Source organism: Pinus tabuliformis, chromosome 2_2, assembly GCF_031772625.1.
Source record: "Pinus tabuliformis cultivar Carrire ecotype Pingquan chromosome 2_2, CPIR1, whole genome shotgun sequence".
Lineage (NCBI taxonomy): Eukaryota > Viridiplantae > Streptophyta > Pinopsida > Pinales > Pinaceae > Pinus > Pinus tabuliformis.
In genome coordinates, this window is record NC_142300.1 from 852,495,627 (window position 1) to 852,516,805 (window position 21,179).

The 21,179-nt window shown below is 41.5% G+C and overlaps 1 protein-coding gene across 4 annotated transcripts in view; it reads right to left on the minus strand.

Annotated features, from left to right (window-relative positions):
• LOC149195646 (uncharacterized) overlaps positions 1-21,179 on the minus strand; it is a 452,486-nt gene that overhangs the window by 142,525 nt on the left and 288,782 nt on the right. For all 4 annotated transcript variants that reach the window (XM_089408655.1, XM_089408656.1, XM_089408653.1 and 1 more), the window contains exon 9: positions 12,978-13,236. In XM_089408655.1, coding sequence (XP_089264781.1) covers positions 12,978-13,236 — 259 coding nt within the window. The remainder of the gene's footprint in view (positions 1-12,977; positions 13,237-21,179) is intronic.

The following is a 21,179-nucleotide window of genomic DNA, read 5'->3' on the forward strand; positions in this document are numbered from 1 at the left end:
ATAAGAGCTTCACATTATGTTCAAATAAACATAAAAGTACTTTAAAATGAAATGTTGTCCATTAGATATGTTACCCCTTGTGATGGATGAGGGTCATATAGCATGATTCCAGGGTCATACAGTGGATTTACTTGGAAGATATATGAGGATATGTCAAAGCATTTGTATTAGTAGCCATACATTTGTAGTCATTCAGGTTGTTTTTAGCACTATCCAGGGGCATATCATGGAAGCATGTACCTTTCCAGGCATTACACTTATGGTTGACTCAGAAATCTTGTGGTTTCCTAGTAACTAACTTCTATCAGTGGCAGGTGTTGTTGTGCTTTCAAGAAAGGTATCTATGGGGTGTCACTTTTTGATGTTTATTTTAGTCACATAACTTATATTTTGCCTCTATTTTTCTTCCATGCCTCTCATACATCATCCATATTTGCTTGAAATTGATTACATCAGGTACATTTATCACTTGCTTTTCATGATTTGAATTTTGACAAAGTATGGCATTAAAATTAAATTTTTAGCAGAAATTACAGGATGTTGCAACTTCCTGTAATAGCTCCAAGCTTCGCACGTGTGCAGGATAGTTGGATGAATTTCGAGATATGTGGGATGATCCTCAATTTCCAAGGATGGATAAATTCCTATCTGCCTTCAGAAAAGAGCCTCGCATGTGCCCGGTCAACGTTGGTCAAACTAGGCCACTTGTTCAGAAAATCCCTTGTTTTTGGCAATAAATCAGGACAATTTTGGATTTTAAGGGATTTTCTTCATATTTCATGGATTTGAAGGTTGAATTCGACCTATTAGAACTTATCTAGGATCTCAGAAACTGATTTGAGCATTTTTAGTAATTTTGGTTATCAAACCTCTTGTATAAATATGTAGCACTTGAAGTAAGAGACATGTTATTTTTGTGGAAGAATGCTACTTGACTGAAGTTAATAAATTTGGAGCTTTTGGATACCTTCATTGTGCTGTGTGGATTATGTTGATGTTGTTATTCAAGCTTTCTTAACTGGTTTTCATTCAAGTGTGCAAGCGAAGCATGGAGGGCCCCCATTGCCAAGCATGTACACTTAGTCTTTAAAATGTCTGGTATGCTCTTTCAATTTTGTTGTAATTTCTTGTATGCTTTAGTTTCTATTATTTGAACAATATTGACTGTTGCTAAGCTTGATAGTATGTTATGTAATGACCTCTTGTAAAAGAGCTTAATGTGCTTTCATCTACAACAATTAAGAATTGTCAATTTGTTCATTTTTGTAATTCATTTTTAAAAAAACACTTGATAATCTGAAAATGTTGTTATGCTCTTGGAAACATTATGAATCCATCTCCTGTAAGGGAGCCTAAATGTTGTTATGTTTTAGTTTCTATTATTTGAACAATATTAACTGTTGCTAAGCTTGATAGTATGTTATGTAATGACCTCTTCTAAAATAGTTTAATGTGCCTTCATCTACAACAATTAAGAATTGACAATTTGTTCATTTTTGTAATTCATTTAGAAAAACACACTTGATAACCTAAAATGTTGTTATGCTCTTGGAAACATTATGGAAACATTATGAATCCATCTCCTGTAAGGGAGCTTAAAGTTTACTTTCTTACAACATTTAAGATCTCAAGATAGTCTAGAAGCATTTCCAAGTACAAGTGTGTTAAAAATTTGCAATTTAAGTTAGTTTAGGAATTAGTCTCTAAACCATATATTTTGGTGTGCTTCCAAGTTCACGAATTCCGGATTGATAATTAAATTTATGATATGATTTACACCCCTAAATTGGACCAACCATATCCAGTACAAAGTGATCGTCAACAATTGTGATGAAATATTTTTCAGCATGTTTAGTATGTGACTGGATCCATGGTAGTATTTTGGTTAAGAGGGCGTGTGTCACATTCCCCCTTTATATTATCTAGATGTTATCGCAATCTTCTTATATTCCAGTAGCTCTATGCTATACTTTTTTGGGCAAGGGAGACATGTTGGGTTCATTTGTGCACTTTCTAGTGGATGTGCAATGCAATTATACTTATTTTGATTAATGGTCGTGTTCTACCATGGTTATTGCTCCCCATCAAAAGTGGATAATCCCATAGGAGAAAAAATTTCTCCTATCTTGGACAGCCAACAGCCCTATACATTCCTTAGTGCTGATGATATACCACATTCCTCTGCCATCTACACTGGTCATACACCTCTCACCATTCAACATTCCTCTCAAAGGAAGGTGAGTTACCACTCGACAGGTACTTTAACCATTTTGCAATCAAGTGTTTTTACTTAATGGTTTGGGCATTCTAATAGGGATAAAGGGGTGATTTGGATAATTGATCATTTTTTACTGTAAACTTGTTCTCTCGCCTTATCACAGAAGTTAGTCTTTGTTCCTAATCCAGTGGGACCTCTTCTAAGGCCTTAGGGTTAAAAGGAGGGGAAATACTTGGGAAACTCGGATTGAAGTAGTGTGTCCATAACCATTCCATGATTACCAGTATTCACCATTCCCTTGATTTCACATCCATCCTTTAGGTGTGTTGTCATTGGTTCATTGAGATTTGTCACCCTCATATCTGCATCCTCAAGTCAAGGCCATGTTACCCACCACCAGTGTGTGACCCCATAGGAGAAATTTTCTCCTAGATTTGTCTTTAGCCAACAACCAATGGCTCCGATAGCCACTAGTGTAGCTGATATTTTGCCAATTGATCTCTACTCCCTGAGCCAGTCATATCTTCCCTCGCCCATCTATCAAGATCGTATGTTTGAAGGTGGGCCATCTAATCCTAAAAGTATGTCTTTCATTTGCAATCGAGTGCTTTTTCCTATTTTTCTTGGGCACACTTGGGTATGGATTATTGGGTGACTTGGAAGGAGGAAGGATTGCAACTATCGTTTTGTTCCCTCACCTTAAATGGGGGGTTAATCCTCAAGCCTAGTCTCATGGGATCTCCCCTATCGACTTAGAGCTTCAAGATGGGCACTACTTGGGAAACCCCAATTTTGGTAGCGCGGTCTCGTTTTCTTGTTTCAAATTTTTCTTTCCCATCCGCACATTACATGCCCTATTTCATCATCTTCCCTCTCTAGGTCCACATGACCACTGGGTCCGCAAGGCTCTGATACTCCCCCTTCCCTTGTCCACATGTCTAGGTCGGGCCTAAAATGATGCCCGAAGGTTGATGCAGCTAAAAGAAAAATGATAAAAGCATATCATGGCCACATACAAAAGGAAATAATACCACAAAATGCAAAAGATGGCCTGAAAAAGCCAAACATGAGCTTTACCCCTTATCATTATGGCCATCACCTTGGTTCTTGCCTCCCCGCCCCTTGGGTGCCCATACATCATTAAGGAACCCATGCATGTCCCAACCTGTTAAACTTGGCAACTAGGGACAAACTCCATGTGGTTCATCTTACTTATGGAAGCTGATATTTTTATTGGATCCCTCTCATCGAGAGGTGTAGGATAGATCTAAGGATCATCCGATTCCGATAAGTATTCATGGAGTTATGAATTTATTTGTGTTATAAGCCAATTCGTCAAGGTCGGCTAGCAACCAAATAAACCCCACGTGTGCTCAACATTTTAGTATAAAATGAGATGACTTGAGAGTCATTTCTCACACACACTTCTATCTTGATTTCTCTCCACTTATCTTGGGTTTTAATGGAAGAGAAATCTAGGAGTGGAAGTCGTAGACGCTGGAAGAAAAGAGGCTGCCCTAGCCGCAGTCAAGAAGGAATACACTCCCCTAATCTAGAGGACGCAGTCATGAAAGAGAAGCCCTAATGCTGTCTAGAAGGAAGCCTACAACCCTATATGCTAATCCCTACCAAAATTCAGTCAAGGAGGGCATTATCATGCCCTAGCCGCAACATTAGGAGCCTGCCCTAGACAGCGTGGAAACGCTGTGTGGACAACGTATTGAGCAGGAGCCTTAGTCGTTGTTTGGAGGGGTTCGAAGTGTTGGAGAAGGGACCGAGTTCCCTTGTTATCATGCTGCAACAATAAAGGACTGTTGGAAGGGCAGCCATAGTCATAGGACTGATTTGTGGGCAGTTTTAGTGACACATTTATAGGGCCGCAGTGAGGGACTGCTAACAGCAATTGGGAGATGAAGTTTGGATGGCCGAGAGACCTAGAATGGACCTCCTAACCAGGCCACAGTCACCTCTAAGGACAGCAAGGCAAACATGGGTATTTTCCCTATACGTTAGGCTAGTTGGTGTGCCCTAACCAAACTAGTACATGCACAGAACCCTAGGCAGAAATCAGCAGTAGCATGCAGCAGAATTGAGGGTTGTTTGTGGACTGATGGATAGATGCATGGGACAGCAAGGCAACTAGTACAACAGTGCTAATATATATGGGACAATTGGGCTACATGGTGCTGCCCAGAATGTTGGGACAGCACAATGATGGGACAACAATGTCATTATGGACAACAACTATGTTGGGACAACAACTATGATGGGACAACCCTATGACATAGGACAACAGTGACATTGTGTAGCAGCTGCAAAGTGGGACAGCAGCTATGACATGGCAGCAAAGTGGGACAGCAGCTGTGACATGACAGCAGCAAGCATGGACAGCAACAAGCATGGTGCAGCATGGCAAGCATGGACAGCATGGCAGCATGGCAAGCATGACCAGCATGGCAAGCATGGACAGCATGGCAAGCATGGACAACATGGATAGCTGTGGCAAGCATGGTGCTGCAAGCACATGAGACATGCTGTATGACAACATGGTTCAACAATGGAACATGGGACAACAGTGCAGTATAAGGTGCAACAGACATGAGGTCCAGCAGTGTGACGATGGGTGCAACGTGGTGCAACATGGTGAGGTGCAGCATGATGACGAGATGCAACACGATGATAGGTGAAGGAGTCACCTTGGAGAATCAGTTGAAGCAACATGTCTTCAACTGATCTCATGTATCATCTTCTTAGAGATGATCTATGCTCTTATTTAGATAAGTCAAAGTGTTGACTTCTGTTGTAAATGTACTCTCTCTCTCTCTCTCTCTGTTGAACTATTGACGAACATATAAGAAGAATTGAACATGGGTTTCCCCACATTGGGGTTTGTCCCCGGCTAGCGCCACATCTTGTGCCTCTTGTCTTGGCTTGTCTTCTGCAATTTATGTTTATGTTCTATCTGCAGTTTACTTTAATGTTGATGTGATTGCTAATCTGGAAAAGATATTGAGCTAACTGTGAAAATTGAAATAAATTGCTCTAAGCATAGAACATACCTAAACTTAACATGGTATCAGAGCTGAGGTGAAGACAAAGCCCAAGCAAGAGTGAAAGAGCAATCACCGAAGACAGTTGGGAAAGGACAAAAGGATCAATGGATTCCTCATCCCTCTTCAAATTCACCAAGGGTGAAGTCGAAGCAGAGTATATTATCAGAATGGCGCAGCGGAAGCTTCTGATGGCCTACCTACAGATCACTTCAATGGGAAGTTCGGATCTCAGGGTGAAAGGAAAGGCAGATGCCTTGCTTACAATAAGTTCAACCATTATGCGAAGGAGTGTCTGAATGGCAGGGACACATCTCTTGATGAAGATAATAATCATTCCAGGGACATCTTCAATGATCGAAGGAATGACAGGTAATGCAGGTCATCAAGGAAACGACCAACTCTTCAAGGAAAGCAAGGAACCCCAGTTATGAAGAATCAAATGTTGTTTCTGATAAGATAAAGAAGAGTTATCTTGTATTCGCCCTCTCCTTAAGATTTTGTGGGAATCTGGCTTATTGATTATAGTGCTTCAAGGCACTTCATTGAATAGAAGGGTGCTCTCTCGAATTTGGTAAGAGACGGAAAAAATCGTGGGATTATACTTGGAGCCAATGCCACCTATCCCGAAAAGGGTGTAGGAAATGTTACCCCTCAATTGAATGAGGGTAACTCGATTCATTTACAGAATCTCTTTTATGTACCTAATCGCAAGAAGAACCTAGTGTCCATTTCGGTAATAGAAGTCAAAGGTTTCAGGGTGGCATTCATCGATGGAAAGGTACGTGTTTGAAAATAGAATTTTCAAAAATGCTTTTACTCATGGGTTCAAGGTTGGAAATTTGTATCAAGTTGGAGGATGGTCCATTAGGGACCATGTCAATTGACACATCTCATCTATAGCATTGGAGGTCTACTATGGGGCCCTACCGGATGTGAGTCAGGTGGTGACAGGGATGCCTGAATTCAAGAAGAGAATGAAGGTACATGTTTGAGATGTACTGAAGGAAAATCTTACAAGGGGACCATTCCCCTCATGTAGCAAGTCCACAGGTTTTGAACAACCCAAGGGGTTTGAGATTCACGATCAGAAATGTCATGTGTGCAGGGGGAAGAAAGCCCTGTATGGCTTGAAGCAAAACACCCAGGACTTAGTATGAGAGGATTGATAGTTGTTTGATGAAGTAGAGATTCACTAGGAGTGAAGATGATCCAAACCATTACTCAAAGGTTGTGGATGATAGACCTCTCATATCGGCACCTTCTGAGGACGACCTATTTCTGACAGGTGCAAACCCTCTCATTTGCAGAAGTAAGAGGGAGTTGGATTCGGATGTGGAACGATAAATTGCAAGCTCGTGGCTACCTGGAGGATCTTAACTTTCAGAAGTTATATGGTAGTGATGCCAGACCAGATTTGGGAAATACCTCTGAGTTTCATAAACTCATTCACGTTGATGTTCTTGGTGAACTTCCGTCCGGACATATGATTTGCAGTTTGTATGATGAGCTCATATATGGTTGAGCCTCACTAGATTGGTGCCAAGAATCTTCTGAGATGTCTTTGGGGCACAATCTCTCATGGATTGAGATATACTATCGGAAATATGAAGCTGCATGATTGTTCAAATGCTGACTAGGCAAGCAGTGTGGAGGATCTCAAGAGCACTTCTGAGTGCTAATTCTCTTTGCGTTTTGCTCAATATCCTAGATGAGCGGGAAGCAGAAGATGGTTGCTTTGAGCACTGCTGAGAGTGAATACATAGCTACGAGTACGACCTCATGTGAAGCTGCCTGGTTGCGGGAGCTCTTCAGTGAGTTGTATGTACACATGATGGATACCACCGTTATCTTCTGTGTCAACCAGGGGGGATTCGATTGTTGAGGAATCACATATTCTATAATTGCTCCAGCATATAGACATCAGCTACTACCTTATCTAGGATATGGTACATCGATGAGCGAGGAGGCTCCATCGCTTTGAGACTGATATATAGGTCACAGACATTCTGTCTAAGCCCCGAGGAAAGGTCAAACTTGTGACTTTCCCGAACGACTTGGAGTCGTTAAGAGACCTTCTTATAAGGGTCCTGCATGTTGCATGCATTGAGCTCTGGGAGCTCCGGGGGGCTTGGGGTACTTACTGGAGCAACAAGCGACCATAGGGCGACTCACCCTCCCCTAATGGTGCGTTGTGTACAGGGTGAATGGCTCAGCCTTCCCCTATGATACCCCAAGGCGACTTAGGGACAAGATGAATGGTTCTCCTGTCGAGGCATCCTACCCATGCAGTCTGGGACTCATGGGAAGTACCTCTCATCTGGCCAATGAGCAGGGAAATGGGATTAGGGACCATAGTAGTACTATCGATGGATGCATCATTGTATCTACCGTACTCCCTATGCTAGGATAACCTCCATTGATTTGGGATCAGTATGAGTGGTTTGAGACACTCTCTTGTGATATTGATCTGGGATCAATGAAACTGACTTTGGGTCAGTAAGAGTGGTATGACACACTCTCTTCATATGGAACTAACTTTGGGTTAGTAGAGAATGGTATGAGATATTCTCGATCAATTCTTCTTCTTCATGGTTCAGCAGAGCAAAGTAGAGAAGAGCAGAGCAATGCAGGGCACTGATGGCAGAGATAGTACAGTTGAACATGTGGATCAGCGGATGGAGTTGTCCCTAGTTGAGAGGGAGTGTTAAAATTGGAAACTAGGGCCAAATTCCATGTGGGTCATCTTACTTATGGCCGCTGATATTTTTCTTGGATCCCTCTCATCAAGAGGTGTAGGATTAATCTAAAGATCATCCGATTCTGATTAGTATTGATGGAGTTATGAATTTATTTGTGTTATAAGCCAATTCGTCAAGGTTGGCCAGCAACCAAATAAACCCCACATGTGCTTAACGTTTAGTATAAAAGGAGATGACTTGAGAGTCATTTCTCACACACTTCTATCTTGATTTCTTTCCACTTGTCTTGGGTTTTAGTGGAAGAGAAATCTAGGAGTGGAAGCGCTAAATGCTGGAAGAAAAGAGGCTACCCTAGCCGCAGTCAAGAAGAAGGAATACGCTGCCCTAATCTAGAGGACGTAATCATGAAAGAGAAGCCCTAACGCTATCTAGAAGGAAGCCTACAACCCTATACACTGGTCCCTACCAAAACGCAGTCAAGGAGGACATTACCATGCCCCAGCCGCAGCATTAGGAGGCTGCCCTAGATAGCGTGGAAGGGTTCTATGGACAATGTATTGAGCAGGAGTCTTAGCTGCTGTTTGGAGGGGTTCGACGTGTTGGAGAAGGGGCTGAGTTCCCTCGTTATGATGCCGCAACAATAAAGCACTGTTGGAAGGGCAACCGCAGTCATAGGACTGATTTGTTGGTAGCTTTAGTGACACATTTATAGGGCTGCAGTGAGGGACTGCTAACAACAATTGGGAGATGAAATTTGGATGGCTGAGAAACCTAGAACGGACCTCCTAACCAGGTCACAGTCACCTCTAAGGAGTACAAATTGTCAGATGTCCAAACTAGCAATCTGATACAAAGAATAAACTGGCAAAGAGTTAGTGAGAAAAATCTCACACTGTTATTGGCGATCCGTCATTGATCAGGCTCTGGAAGGCTAGCCTCATTTTGCCTCTGCATCAACCTATGCAAATCTGCGTCACAATCTCTCGACTCTGAGTCACCTCCTCCTCTGATCTCCTACTGTCTGGAAATTCGACCCTCTGGCCCTTTGGTCTCACACCCTAACTTTTGGCACTAGATCTCGACTCTCCCAGCTGAATTTTGAATTCCCTCTAAAGCTCTGTGCTACCACTCTGAAACTCTCTATACCTCCTCTGCCTTGTACTCTCCAGATCTAGAAAACTCTCCTCCAGACTACTATCCCTGCCCCTCACTGCAAGAAGATCACTCAATCTTACTCAGGCAACTCAACGCTATTACTCTTGTGAAATTCTATCTCTTGATCTCTCTCACTCGATGTGTTCTCCAAGTGCCCATCAAGCTCCTTCTTATAATCTCTCGTTGGAGCTCCAACGACCAATATTAAATCATACTCAAAGGCTAAGATTAACTGGGAGTTGATCCTCGTCTTCTTCTCGAAGATTCACACCAAATTTAATTAATACCCTTTAATTAACCAGATTTCCTAAGTTTAGACTTAGGGAACCATTTAAGAAGGTCTATTATTTTAATTAAATCATCTCTAGGTTGAATTTTCCCAAACGATTTTTGGGTAATGGAGAATGCATGTGTCTTAGCCTCTCTGCAAAATCTCGAGGCTAAAGCAATTTAATGCTACATAAATCAACACTCCCTCTTAGCGAGGAATGTGCTCTAATGTTGCAACCCATTGAAGCATCACTCTATCACTGCACCATCTCTTGCTACGTTGCTAATGTCTAGTTGTTGTTGCCCACCAACCACTACGCAACTCTGATTGTTGCATTTGTTCTGTTGCTGGCCCTGTTGAACTGCTGCCACCATTGCATCTACACTGCAACCTTCCCCATCTGCTGTTGCTGCAACTGCAACGGAAAAGCATCCAAAATACTAAACTAAATGTGGTCAATGTGATGCATTTGTCACCTAAGTCTTGATTGTTGCTAGACTCTGCACTGTCATTGAAGCCTCTGCGCTATTGTTGACTCTGCTCTGTGTCGTCTGCACTGTTGCCAATCTCTGCATTGCGCTGCCCAGTATCTGACTGCATCTGTCACTCTAGCATCTTACTACAACTACTGCCACTGGTCCATCCTACCACTGCATGTCTTGGGCTCCCGTAGCAAGGTACTAATTCATGAGGTGGACCTCCTCAAGAATCCTACCCATCTTATAACTCTCTAGGGCTACAATTCCAGATCACCCCACCTCACTCCTAGAGGCATCTCGGCGATCATGGCAAACTCTTCCTCCAGTTTGGAGGACACCCTGTCGATATCAGCAGATGCAACCTGCTGATCCTATTTCTCTTCTTTGTCCTTCTTTCTGAGAGGACACTAAGTGTTGTAGTGGCCCAGCTTACCACATCTAAAGCACTTGATCTTCGAAATGTCCTTTCTTCTACGTTGCTCCCGCTGCCCCTTTGATGTGAGGGCCACATCTTCCTCTTCCTTCACTCCCTTCGTCCCACTGTTGTTGCTGCAACTGATGGTGGCCTTCACCAAATCATGCCTCATCTCCTCTTGCTGTAGATCAACCCACACATGTTCCCAATCTGGCAGTTTTTCTCTACCCAAGATACTCTAGACGAAAACTTGCCAATCTTTTGAAACGTTGTTCAGCGCTAATCGAACAAACTCTATAGGCTGGAGCGTTGATCCTACTAAAGCCAGCTGATCCCAAATATTCTGGAGCCTAGTAAGGAAGGGGTCTACACGCTCCCCTTTCTGCATCCTCGTGCATCTCAACTTCTCCTCCAAGTACATCTTCCGCTGCTCTGAAGATCCTTCGCCTCATCTGTTGTTGCTACAACTGCAATAATTGTAACTAAAAAGCATCCAAAATAATCTATCCTTGCTACTGAAACAGGTTCTCTACCATACCCATATGTTCTCTGAAATAGACGATCTTAGCTCTTCCTAGAGCTTTCGTGAGTATATCTGCAACTTGCTCTTCTGGAGGAACATATTGTAGTTGGATTGTTGCACGTTGTACACAACCTCCAATGAAATGACACTGAATATCTATGTTTCGACCTGTCATGAAACACTGGATTCTCAGAGAGCTTTATGCAACTTTGATTATCACAATAGACATTGGTCGCCTCCATCCTCTACCTGGAGAAGGTTACTAGCAGCTTTCGGAGCCATATAGCTTCACACGTAGCTATGCTCTCTTCCATATATTTTGCTTCTATAGAGCTCAATGCTACTGACTTCTACTTCCTATTACACAAAGAAACTATCCCTGATCCAACATTGACGCAGTACTGAAAGGTACTTTTCCTATCCACTGAACTGTCTGCCAATTTGCATCTGTGAATCCACATAGTCTGACATCATCCCCTCGGTTATATCTTAACCCATATTATAATATCATAAAAAGAATAATAGTAATAATAATATTGATGATTAAGCTAAAAATTAAACAATAGAGATTGATTAAGGACAAGTCAAGTGATTTTCCATTATGTATATATGATTACGAATTGATGGAAGATGATTTACTATTTTTGAAAAGTAATGGTTACAAAGATAGACATGACTTTCTATTTTTAGAAAGTCACTTTAGAAAGGTCAGAAATGAAATTCTATTCAAGGAAATTCATCCCATAGCTTTCAATTTTCAACATAGGACGACCTGTACTTTTGTGCACTTATGGGTTTCACCTTGACAATAATATTTTTCCTTGACCAAATTAATTTCTTCCAAAGGTTAGTAGGGGTCTTTCTTGATGAGGAAGGTTGTCCAAAGGAGGAAATTTGTCCCTGTGCTGCCAAATTAACAGCTATGTGTGAATCATCATAGGGTTGTCGGTTAAAAGGCTAAAACAATCAGAGAAATATTTTCTCCAAGGGGTTATCCACATGGGTTGGTAACATGCAGTAACAGGACCAACAAGCCACATGCACTCCAGGGTCATTTTCCATATCTAGAAATTCGTTATGTAACTTGTCTTCATATGCTGTCCAAGATAATTTTGTAATGGGAAAATCTGAAAATTGCATTCGTAAGGATAACAATGAACATTTTCATATTTTTACAAAAAGAACATTGTAGCCCTATCCAATTTTGGGTATAGGAGAATTGTCTTAGCACATGACATCTTGGGCATGAATATGATTTGGTTGGTAATGTTCATGTTGAATTTTCAAATCTCAAAATAACATCCATGAAGATTCGAGTTTTATTGAACATGATTCTTGATGCCTCCCTCTTTTGGTTAATTACCAAACATAAGGAGAAAGTGATCTATGGAAACAAAGAGCTAGGGTGGGTGAATTGGTAGTATGATGACACCCAGAATTTGTATTTTGTTCATGTAAAGTGGCTGTATGAGAAATAATCTCTTGAAAAGCATTAGGAGGAATAAGCTTTCTATTATCAGCAATTTTCGTCTACTTTGGCATTGTTGGTTTATGCCTCTCTCATTGCAAAGTTACTTTTTTGATATAATAAGTTAGATGTGATGAGGCATAAACCATCCAACCAATTTCCAATAAAAATATAGTAAAACAGGTGAATGATCAATTCGGACAAAGTCACCCAAAAATATAAAAGATAAAGTACTAAATAGGTGAAGTACAAAAATATATTACAAGTCATGTTCACTATACTAAGACACATCAAATGGGCATGGATCAATTAGAAAAGACAATCAGATTTATTCCATGTAATATGGAATACGACATAAGATATAGTGAGAATGTTCAATATAGTTGCCTGAGTCCCCAGAACGACTAATATTTAGCAAATCTGTTATGTTCATAGTTGCCTAAGTTCTTAGAATGACTAATATCTGCAAATCTATTATGTTCAATCTAGTTGCCTAAGTCCCTGGAAACACTTATATTTGGAAAATCTGTTTAGTTCAATATATTAAATTGTTGAAATGAGTCAAAACTAAGTATATGATGAAATGGGTCAAAACCAAGCATTTACATTTATGAAAACACCCATACTACATAAAATAATACAAAAGAAGCTTCCCAATAGAAAGGTCATATTGGCATGGGCAAAGATTCTACTTACAGTTGTGAGGCACAATGTGCATTCTTCAAACAGCTTATAAGGTGGTAAAACTTGCCAAATCTCAATCTGTGATCCATTCTTTGACAATAAGTTTGCAATCATGCTAGAGTGTTGATTTGATGTAGCCATGACAAGCTCTCCACTTCCCCACTGAAATTTTGAAATAAACATGTTCTGACTTGGGTCTGCATATTGTTCAAGCTTGTTCAAAGTAACAGTTGGTGCCAAAGGCAATATGAAACGCACATTTTTCCCCATTCTGTGATTGCACACATTTCATTATGATAATAGACAAAATGGTGAACTAGAATTGCATTACAAAGTAGTGTAAATTGTATGCATCCATGCCTACAAGGAGATTTTCACTGCAAAAACTGAGAAAAGAATCGAACTATAAAATCACGCTTTGAAATCCAAATTTTTTTAGTTTAAGGACTAAAGTACATAGGCAGAATCATCTTAGAAACTTTGCACATATGAACTAGAGTTCCAATAGATAAAACCTAAGAAACAAGTTTAAGTAGAAAAAACTACAAACAACCCTTGAGCCAAGATAGCAGGCAAACATGTTTGACAACAAAATTAAATGCTCATAATCTACTTAATAGGGATCCTTGCTACCAAAATGAGTGAGGCAAAAGGAATAGGGAAGTCAAAACAGACATATACATCTAATTTTTGTTGAGGAAATGCTTTCAAGAATAGAAACAATTGGAAGGTTAAGATCCAGCTAGATTCCATCATATTCTTTCCATCTACAAGTATAGGGTATAAAGTCATGGTTCCAATATGTCGTGGTGGCGTGGTTTACAACTGCCAGTGGGTGAAGAGGGTGAGTCAAGTACAAATTTGAGCAGGTGGATTTGTTCTCCCAGTATGATATGTGGTAGCTAGTTTAGGGGTTTCTATTTGTATGAGGCTCTTGTTATCACACAAACTCACTTCTTGAGACAGTCCTAAAGCTCAACCAAGGATTTGGTGTAACTAAGAGGGATGCCGCTATCAGCTCACCAACCCACTTCTACATAAAAATCTCTCCTCTAGCTGAAGGGGAGCTTCCCTATAATAGGATTACTAAAACTTGTGCAAGAAATTCCAAGGTGAAATGAAGAGATGGTTCTAGTAAAATATTCTTTATGAGTTGATTAAAAAATGGATGGAGGGACAGAAGACTTGTGTCTTTCCATTGGGCAACGGAGTCAAGTCAACACTCAAATGGGAGGAGATCCTAATAATGGAAAGATAGCAATTTAGGGTGAAACACACAAGCTACAAAATCCCTTTCCTTGCTGTCCCAAACAGCAGAAATTCATCAAGGGAGCTGATTAGGATGGATAGACTCCCATGGCTATGAAAATTACACCTATCATGAATGGATTATGCGTGTATATATAGAGAAACATGCATTAATATAGAACATCCCAATGATAAATACAATATACAAGGAACGATCATATCCCATTCAATGTTTCATAACCATGACTCAAGAAAATTTTATCCATATGAGATAGGATAAAGATTTAGAAGACACCTTATCCACAAAACATTTCATTAATACTACAAAGACATCCAATAGATATTCAACTAATGGGTGACCCCTACAAGAGAATTTTTTCTCCTAGATTTGTCTTTAGCCGGCAGCCAGCAGCCCCTTGTAGCCACCAAATAACTCGATGTGCCACCATTCTCCACCACTTGAGCTAGCTATTGTGTGATCTCGTCCATCTATTATGATCATATGTTTGAAGGTGGGCCTTTCAACTCCGAAGGTATGGCTTTTCATTATGTAATGGGGTGTTTATGCTTGCTTTTCTTGGGCACATTTGGACATGGATTAGTGGGGGCATTTGGCGGAAAGAATGGGCTTGCATTGTACTTTTGTTCCCTTGTCCCAACTTGTGGTTAATCTTGTGTCCTAGCCCCTTGAGATCTCCTTTGTTGGCTACTAGCTTTAAGAGTGGCACTGCATGGGAAACCTTGATCTTGGTTGTGTGGTCCCGCTTCTTGACACCATACATCTCACTCCCCTCTGCTCATTATAACCCCTTTTCACACTTTTCGCATTCGGGTCCGCACTTGTCCATTGGGTCTTGTTACCCACCATTTTGTGGGTGATATCCCCAGGAGAAAAATTTTCTCCAAGATGGTCCTCAACCGGCAGCCAACAGTCCCTTGCAGCCACCAACTAGCTCGTTGTGCCATTTCTCCGCCACCTGAGCCAGCCATGTGGTCTCTCACCCACCTGTCATGATCGTAGGTGGGCCTCCCGAACCTAAAGGTATGCCTTGTCATTTGGTAATTGAGTACTGTAGTTCGCTTATCATGGACACTTCTGGACATGGATTAATGGGGGAATTCGGTGGAAAGAGTGGGTTAGGTCTGTGCTCTTGTCCCCTAGACCTCTTTTGGACATTAACCTTGGACCCTAGTCCAGTGGGATCTCTTTTATTGACCATTGGGCTTTAGGGATGGTACTAGATCGAAAACCTTGATTTTGATTGTGTGATCCCGCTCCCTCATCCACATATATCACTCCCCTTCCACTCATTACAGCCCCATTCATCATTCCTCCTACTGGGTCCACATTCCTCCACTGTGTCCACTTAGGGTTAGCCTTCCACTTCCCCTTGCCCACACCTTGGGTCGAGCCTGGAACGATGCCCAAGAGGTTGATGCAGCTAAAAAGAAAAGTAAAAGCACAATTGGCCTCATTCAATAGGCAAATGTACCACAAAATGCAAAAGATAGTCGGGACAAACAAATTTAGCACGTGAGAAAAAGCCAATACATGAGCTCTACCCCATTATCATGGCCATCACTCTAGTTCCTACAAGCCCTAGATGATCCTCCTTTATCATTTAGGAACCCATGATTGTCCCAACCCCACTGTTAATTTTTCGTAGCATTGGATGTGCTCTAGCCATGAAAATTGGTGGAGAGGCTAAGGCACATGAGTTCTAAAGAACCCAGAAATCATTTGGTGAAATTCCACCCGAATTGTATTTTATTAAAATAATTAATATTTTTAATGGGGTTCCTAAGTCTAAACTTAAGAAAATTAAAGGTATTAATCAAAACATGGGTGAGAATGTTTTAGAAAGCAGATCAAGTCAAGTTTTAATCTTAGCCATTGATTAAAGACCTAATCTCGGTTGTTGAAGTCTCAACGAGAAAAGTATAAGAAGGAGGCTTGGGGTTCATTTAGAAAGATACACGAAGAGAACGAATTGATTTGGAGTTCAATTTCTGGGGCTAGGAAGTTGACAATTCGAACTGAGTGATCATTCGGCAGCAAAGGGGCAGGGATAGTTCGGGAATAATGGACAGAGAGACAGATAGACACTAGTGGAGGCAGCGCAGCAGCTAGAAGGACTGATGTTGGGCCAATCTGGGCCCACGTAGGCCTGACGCAGAGCCAAAAGGGCCACCGCAGAAGTGAGGCTTCCCTCACGCAGAATGCCAGAAACTGTTGAAACAACCGAGAGAGGTTGACGTAAAAGCTCCAGGAGGCAGAAGAGACAGCAAAGGGCTGACACAAGACCAACGCAGAGATAGTCGAGTTAGCCAGTTCTACTACCGGATCAGTCGAAATTTGCTGGGTGAAGTGAGATAATCTCACTCAGTTTTTCGCCATTATACTTTTCTCTGTCACTGATTTGTCGGGAGGGCAACCAACATTGTATTCAGAACTACTTCTTGTTAAATTGGCAACTAGGGCCAAACTTCATGTGGGTCATCTTATTCATGGCTAATAATATTTTTATTAGATTCCTCTCGTCGAGAGGTGTAGGATTTATCTAAAGATCATCCGATTCCAATAAGTATTTATGGAGATATGAATTTATTCTGATTATGGAATTATTATCAAGCCGACCTACAACTCATGTAGGCTCAAAAGCCCAACAGCCGCACCTATTCAAACATCATCAGTTGTGTATAAATACAAGAGGACTTTTCCTCATTTGCACTCACTCATCTCATCACGTCTCTCTCTCTCTCTCTTGTGCAGAAAAGAGGGTCCTCTCTACTGCGCAGAAAAGAGTCTCTCTCTCACAGATGTGGAAGGAAGCTGCTGAAACTGAAGCTGCAATTGCAGATCCAAAGTTTGACCAGCGTGGACCATCAAACCTCCTCTTCTGAACTGCGTTGTAGGTTCATCTGAACCTCCTCTGAAGGCTGCAACTTTTGGTGGTGGAATCAAGTCGATCCGACGGTCGGTTTGCGAGATATCGACTACCCTAGTTTGAAGGAAGCTGCTGAAACTGAAGCTGCAACTGCAGATCCAAAGTTTGACCAGCGTGGACCATCAAACCTCCTCTTCTGAACTGCGTTGTAGGTTCATCTGAACCTCCTCTGAAGGCTGCAACTTTTGGTGGTGGAATCAAGCCGATCCGATGGTCGGTTTGTGAGATATCGATTGCCCTAGTTTTGATGATGAAGTCGCTAATGCTAATGCGGTTGATCTAGGGTTTGCTACCGCTGATATAAATCAGATTTATTGTACTATTTATCTCTACTGAATTATTGAAGATAAAAGAAGATTTGATCAAAGGGTTTCCCCACACATTATGGAGTTTGTCCCTGGCTAGCTGCCACATCTTGTGTCTCTTGTCTTGGCTTGTTTTCTGTCGATCGTTTAATGTTCTATCTGCACTTTACTTTATGTACATGTGATTGCTAATCTGTGGAATATAATAAGAAAAAGAAGTAAATTGTTATAAGCATAGAACATACCATAACTTAACATGGGATCAGAGCTGAGGTGAAGACAAAGCCCGAGCAAGAGCAAGAGCAATCACCGAAGAGAAGATAGGCAAGGCTATCTTAGAAGAACAAGGAGTGTTGGACCATGTGAGAGGCAATATTATTGAGCTTCCATCAAATGCATTTACTGCTGCCAGGTACAAATGGAAAACCGGAGAAGTCAAAACAAAGAAGATCATCCGGGACTCTATCGACAAGCACTTGGTGGCCTACATCTCTGACCTGAACACCTCCAAGGAAATCTATGATAGACTGGTGAGTTTATTTAAAGTTAATGATGCAAATCAAGTTTTGTTTCTTAGAAATAAGCTGAGGGAAATCAAGAAGGGTAAAGATGAGAGTATGCAAGCATACTTCTTAAGAATCACCGAGATCAAGAACGATCTCCAATCTATTGGGGACACTATTTCTGATAGGGAAAAGGCACTCCTGACTCTTGGAGGATTACTATACGAATGGTACGTGTTCAGGACTACTCTTCTAGACAATCATGTAATTCTTGATTTCAAGGAATTAATGGCTAGATGTATTCTAGAAGAAACAAGGGTAGAAGAGCGAGAAATGCCCTTGCCTAAAGGTCCTCCTACTTCCTTTTCTTCTCATGCTAAGAAAAGAAATAATTATGAGTTTAAATCGAAAAGAAAGGCTGGACCTAAGGGTGGAAGAAAAGGACGATGTTACATTTGCAATAAAGCAGGTCACTATGCAAGAGAATGCCCTGATAGAAAGGACTCTCACCGTGACGATGATCAAAATCCCTCACATGGTAATCGAAGGGATGCAAAATTCAATAGCAAAGGTAAAAGGAATGTTGGAAATCAAGAAAGAGGACAACCATTCAAGAAGGCTAGAAATTCCAGGATGTATTAAATGCACCTGACCTCCGAAAGAACCTAGTGTCCATCTTGGAAATGGAAGACAAAGGCTACAAGGTAACCTTCAACGATGGCAAGGTACGTGTATCGAAAAATAATGTTAAAGATGCCTTTACTCTTGGGTTTCGTGTTGATTCATTATATCAGGTCGATGAAAGTCAGGTAGGTGTCATGTCTTATGACACATCTCTTCAGTCCGAACTTTGGCATTGGAGGTTTTCCCACCTTCATTACAAAGATCTACCCGATGTAAGACATATGGTAACAGGGATGCCTGAATTCCGAGTAGAAAAAGAAGGTGTATGTTCGAGATGTGCCGAAGGAAAGCTCAAAAGGGGACCATTCCCCTCAAGCCTAAGCAAGACCTCTAATATATTACAGTTGGTTCACTCAGGCATACCCGAGGTTGGCATTAAGAGGGAGACTACTACACCTAATACTCCAGAGCAGAATGGTGTGGCACCGTACGATTGTGGAAGCTGTCTCTATGGGTAGATGATGTAACAATGCCTGATGTGGAAGAACCGATGGATCCTATTTATCCACCTGAGCCTTCCTCTTCCAGGAAGAGGCCTTCATGGCTTAGGGGGATACTTGATGATGCTGAAAGACATGCTGCACCCCGAGGAACCTTCCATGAAAGTAAGAAACCCAACAGGTATCAGGGATACCTGACCAGTATGAGCACAATCATACAAAATGAGCCTTCATCATTCTCAGATGTCGTCAAGCATCAAGTATGGAAGGATGCTATGACCATTATGGAGAATGATGTCTGGGAAGTAGTTCCCAGACCCTAGGACAAGACAATTGTTACTTCAAAATGGCTTTACAAGATAAAGCTGCAGCAGATGGAAGTACGGAATAGTATAAGGCTCATTTTGTTGCTCGTGGTTTCTCCCAGAAGGAAGGTATAGACTATGATGTGATATTTGCACCTGTTGCCAGATATACGACCATCCACTTGATCATAGCCCTTGTGGCTTCATAAGGATGGAACCTACATCAGATGCATGTCAAGAACGCATTCTTGCACGGTTTGATCAAAGAAGAGGTCTATGTGGAGCAACCCGAAGGATTTGAGATTTATGATTGAAAATCTCATGTATGCAGGTTGGAGAAGGCTCTCTATGGACTGAAGAAAGCACCCCGAGCATGGTATGAGAGGATCAATAACTATTTGATGAAGCTGGGATTCACTAGGAGTGAAGTCGATCCTAACCTTTACTTTAAGGTTGAAGATGACAAGCCTCTCATATTGGTGTTGTATGTGGATGACCACTTTCTAACAGGTGCATACCCTCTCATTCACAAATGTAAGAGGGAGTTGGCTTCTGAATTTGAAATGAAGAACCAAGGACTTGAAACAGAAGCCAAGGGAAATTTTCCTATCTCAAGGAAAATATGTGGTGAAGATTCTAAAAAGATTTGGTATGGTGGACTGCAAGCCTGTGACTACCTCGAGGATCTTAACTTTCAGAAGTTATATGGTAGTGATGTCGGACTAGATTTGGGAAATGCCTCTGAGTTTCAAAAACTCATTTGCGTTGATGTTCTTGGTGAACCTCCATCCGAACATATGTTTTGCAATTAGCATTGTGAGCTCATATTTTGTTGAGCCTCACTAGGTTGGTGCCAAGAATCTTCTGAGATGTCTTTAGGACACAATCTCTCATGGATTGAGATACACTGCCGGAAATATGAAACTGCATGATTATTCGAATGTTGATTAGGCAGGTAGTGTGGAGGATCACTGGAGCACTTTTTAGTGTTGTTTCTCTTTGGATTCTGCTTCGATATAATGGATGAGCATGAAGCAGAAGTTGGTTGTCATAAGCACCGCCGAGACCAGATACATATCTACGAGTATGATCTCGTATGAAGCTGCCTGGTTGGGGAAGCTCTTCAGTGAGCTGTTTGAACACATACCACTGTGATTCTCTGTAACAACCAGAGGTGGGATTCGATTATTGAGGAATCCTGTATTCGTCGATTGCTCCAGCAAATAGACATCATCTGGGATATGGTAAGTCGATGAGCAAGGAGGCTCCATCGCATTAAGATGATGTACAGGTCGATACACCTTGTCAAAGCCCCGAGGAAAGATCTAATCTGTGATTTTCCCAAACGACTTGGAGTCGTCAAGAAACCCTTGTACAAGGGTCCTGCATGTTGCATACATTGAGCTTTGGGAGCTCTGAGGGCTTGTGGTTCTTACTGGAGCAACATACGACCATAGGGTGACTCACCCTCCCCTGGTGGTGTGCACTAGAACAAGATGATTCGCTCTCTTGTGGGACAAGATGATTCGCTCTCTTGTGGAACAGGATAATTCGCTCTCTCGTGTAGCAGGATGATTAGTTCTCCTATGAGGCCTGGATTGATGTGTTCTCCATGGCAATTGTAGCAGGATTGATGTGTTCTCCTATGAGGCCTCGATTGATGTGTTCTCCTGTGAGGCCTGGATTGATGTGTTCTCCTGTGAGGCCTAGATTGATGTGTTCTCCATGGCAATTGTAGCAGGATTGATGTGTTCTTCTGTGAGGCCTAGATTGATGTGTTC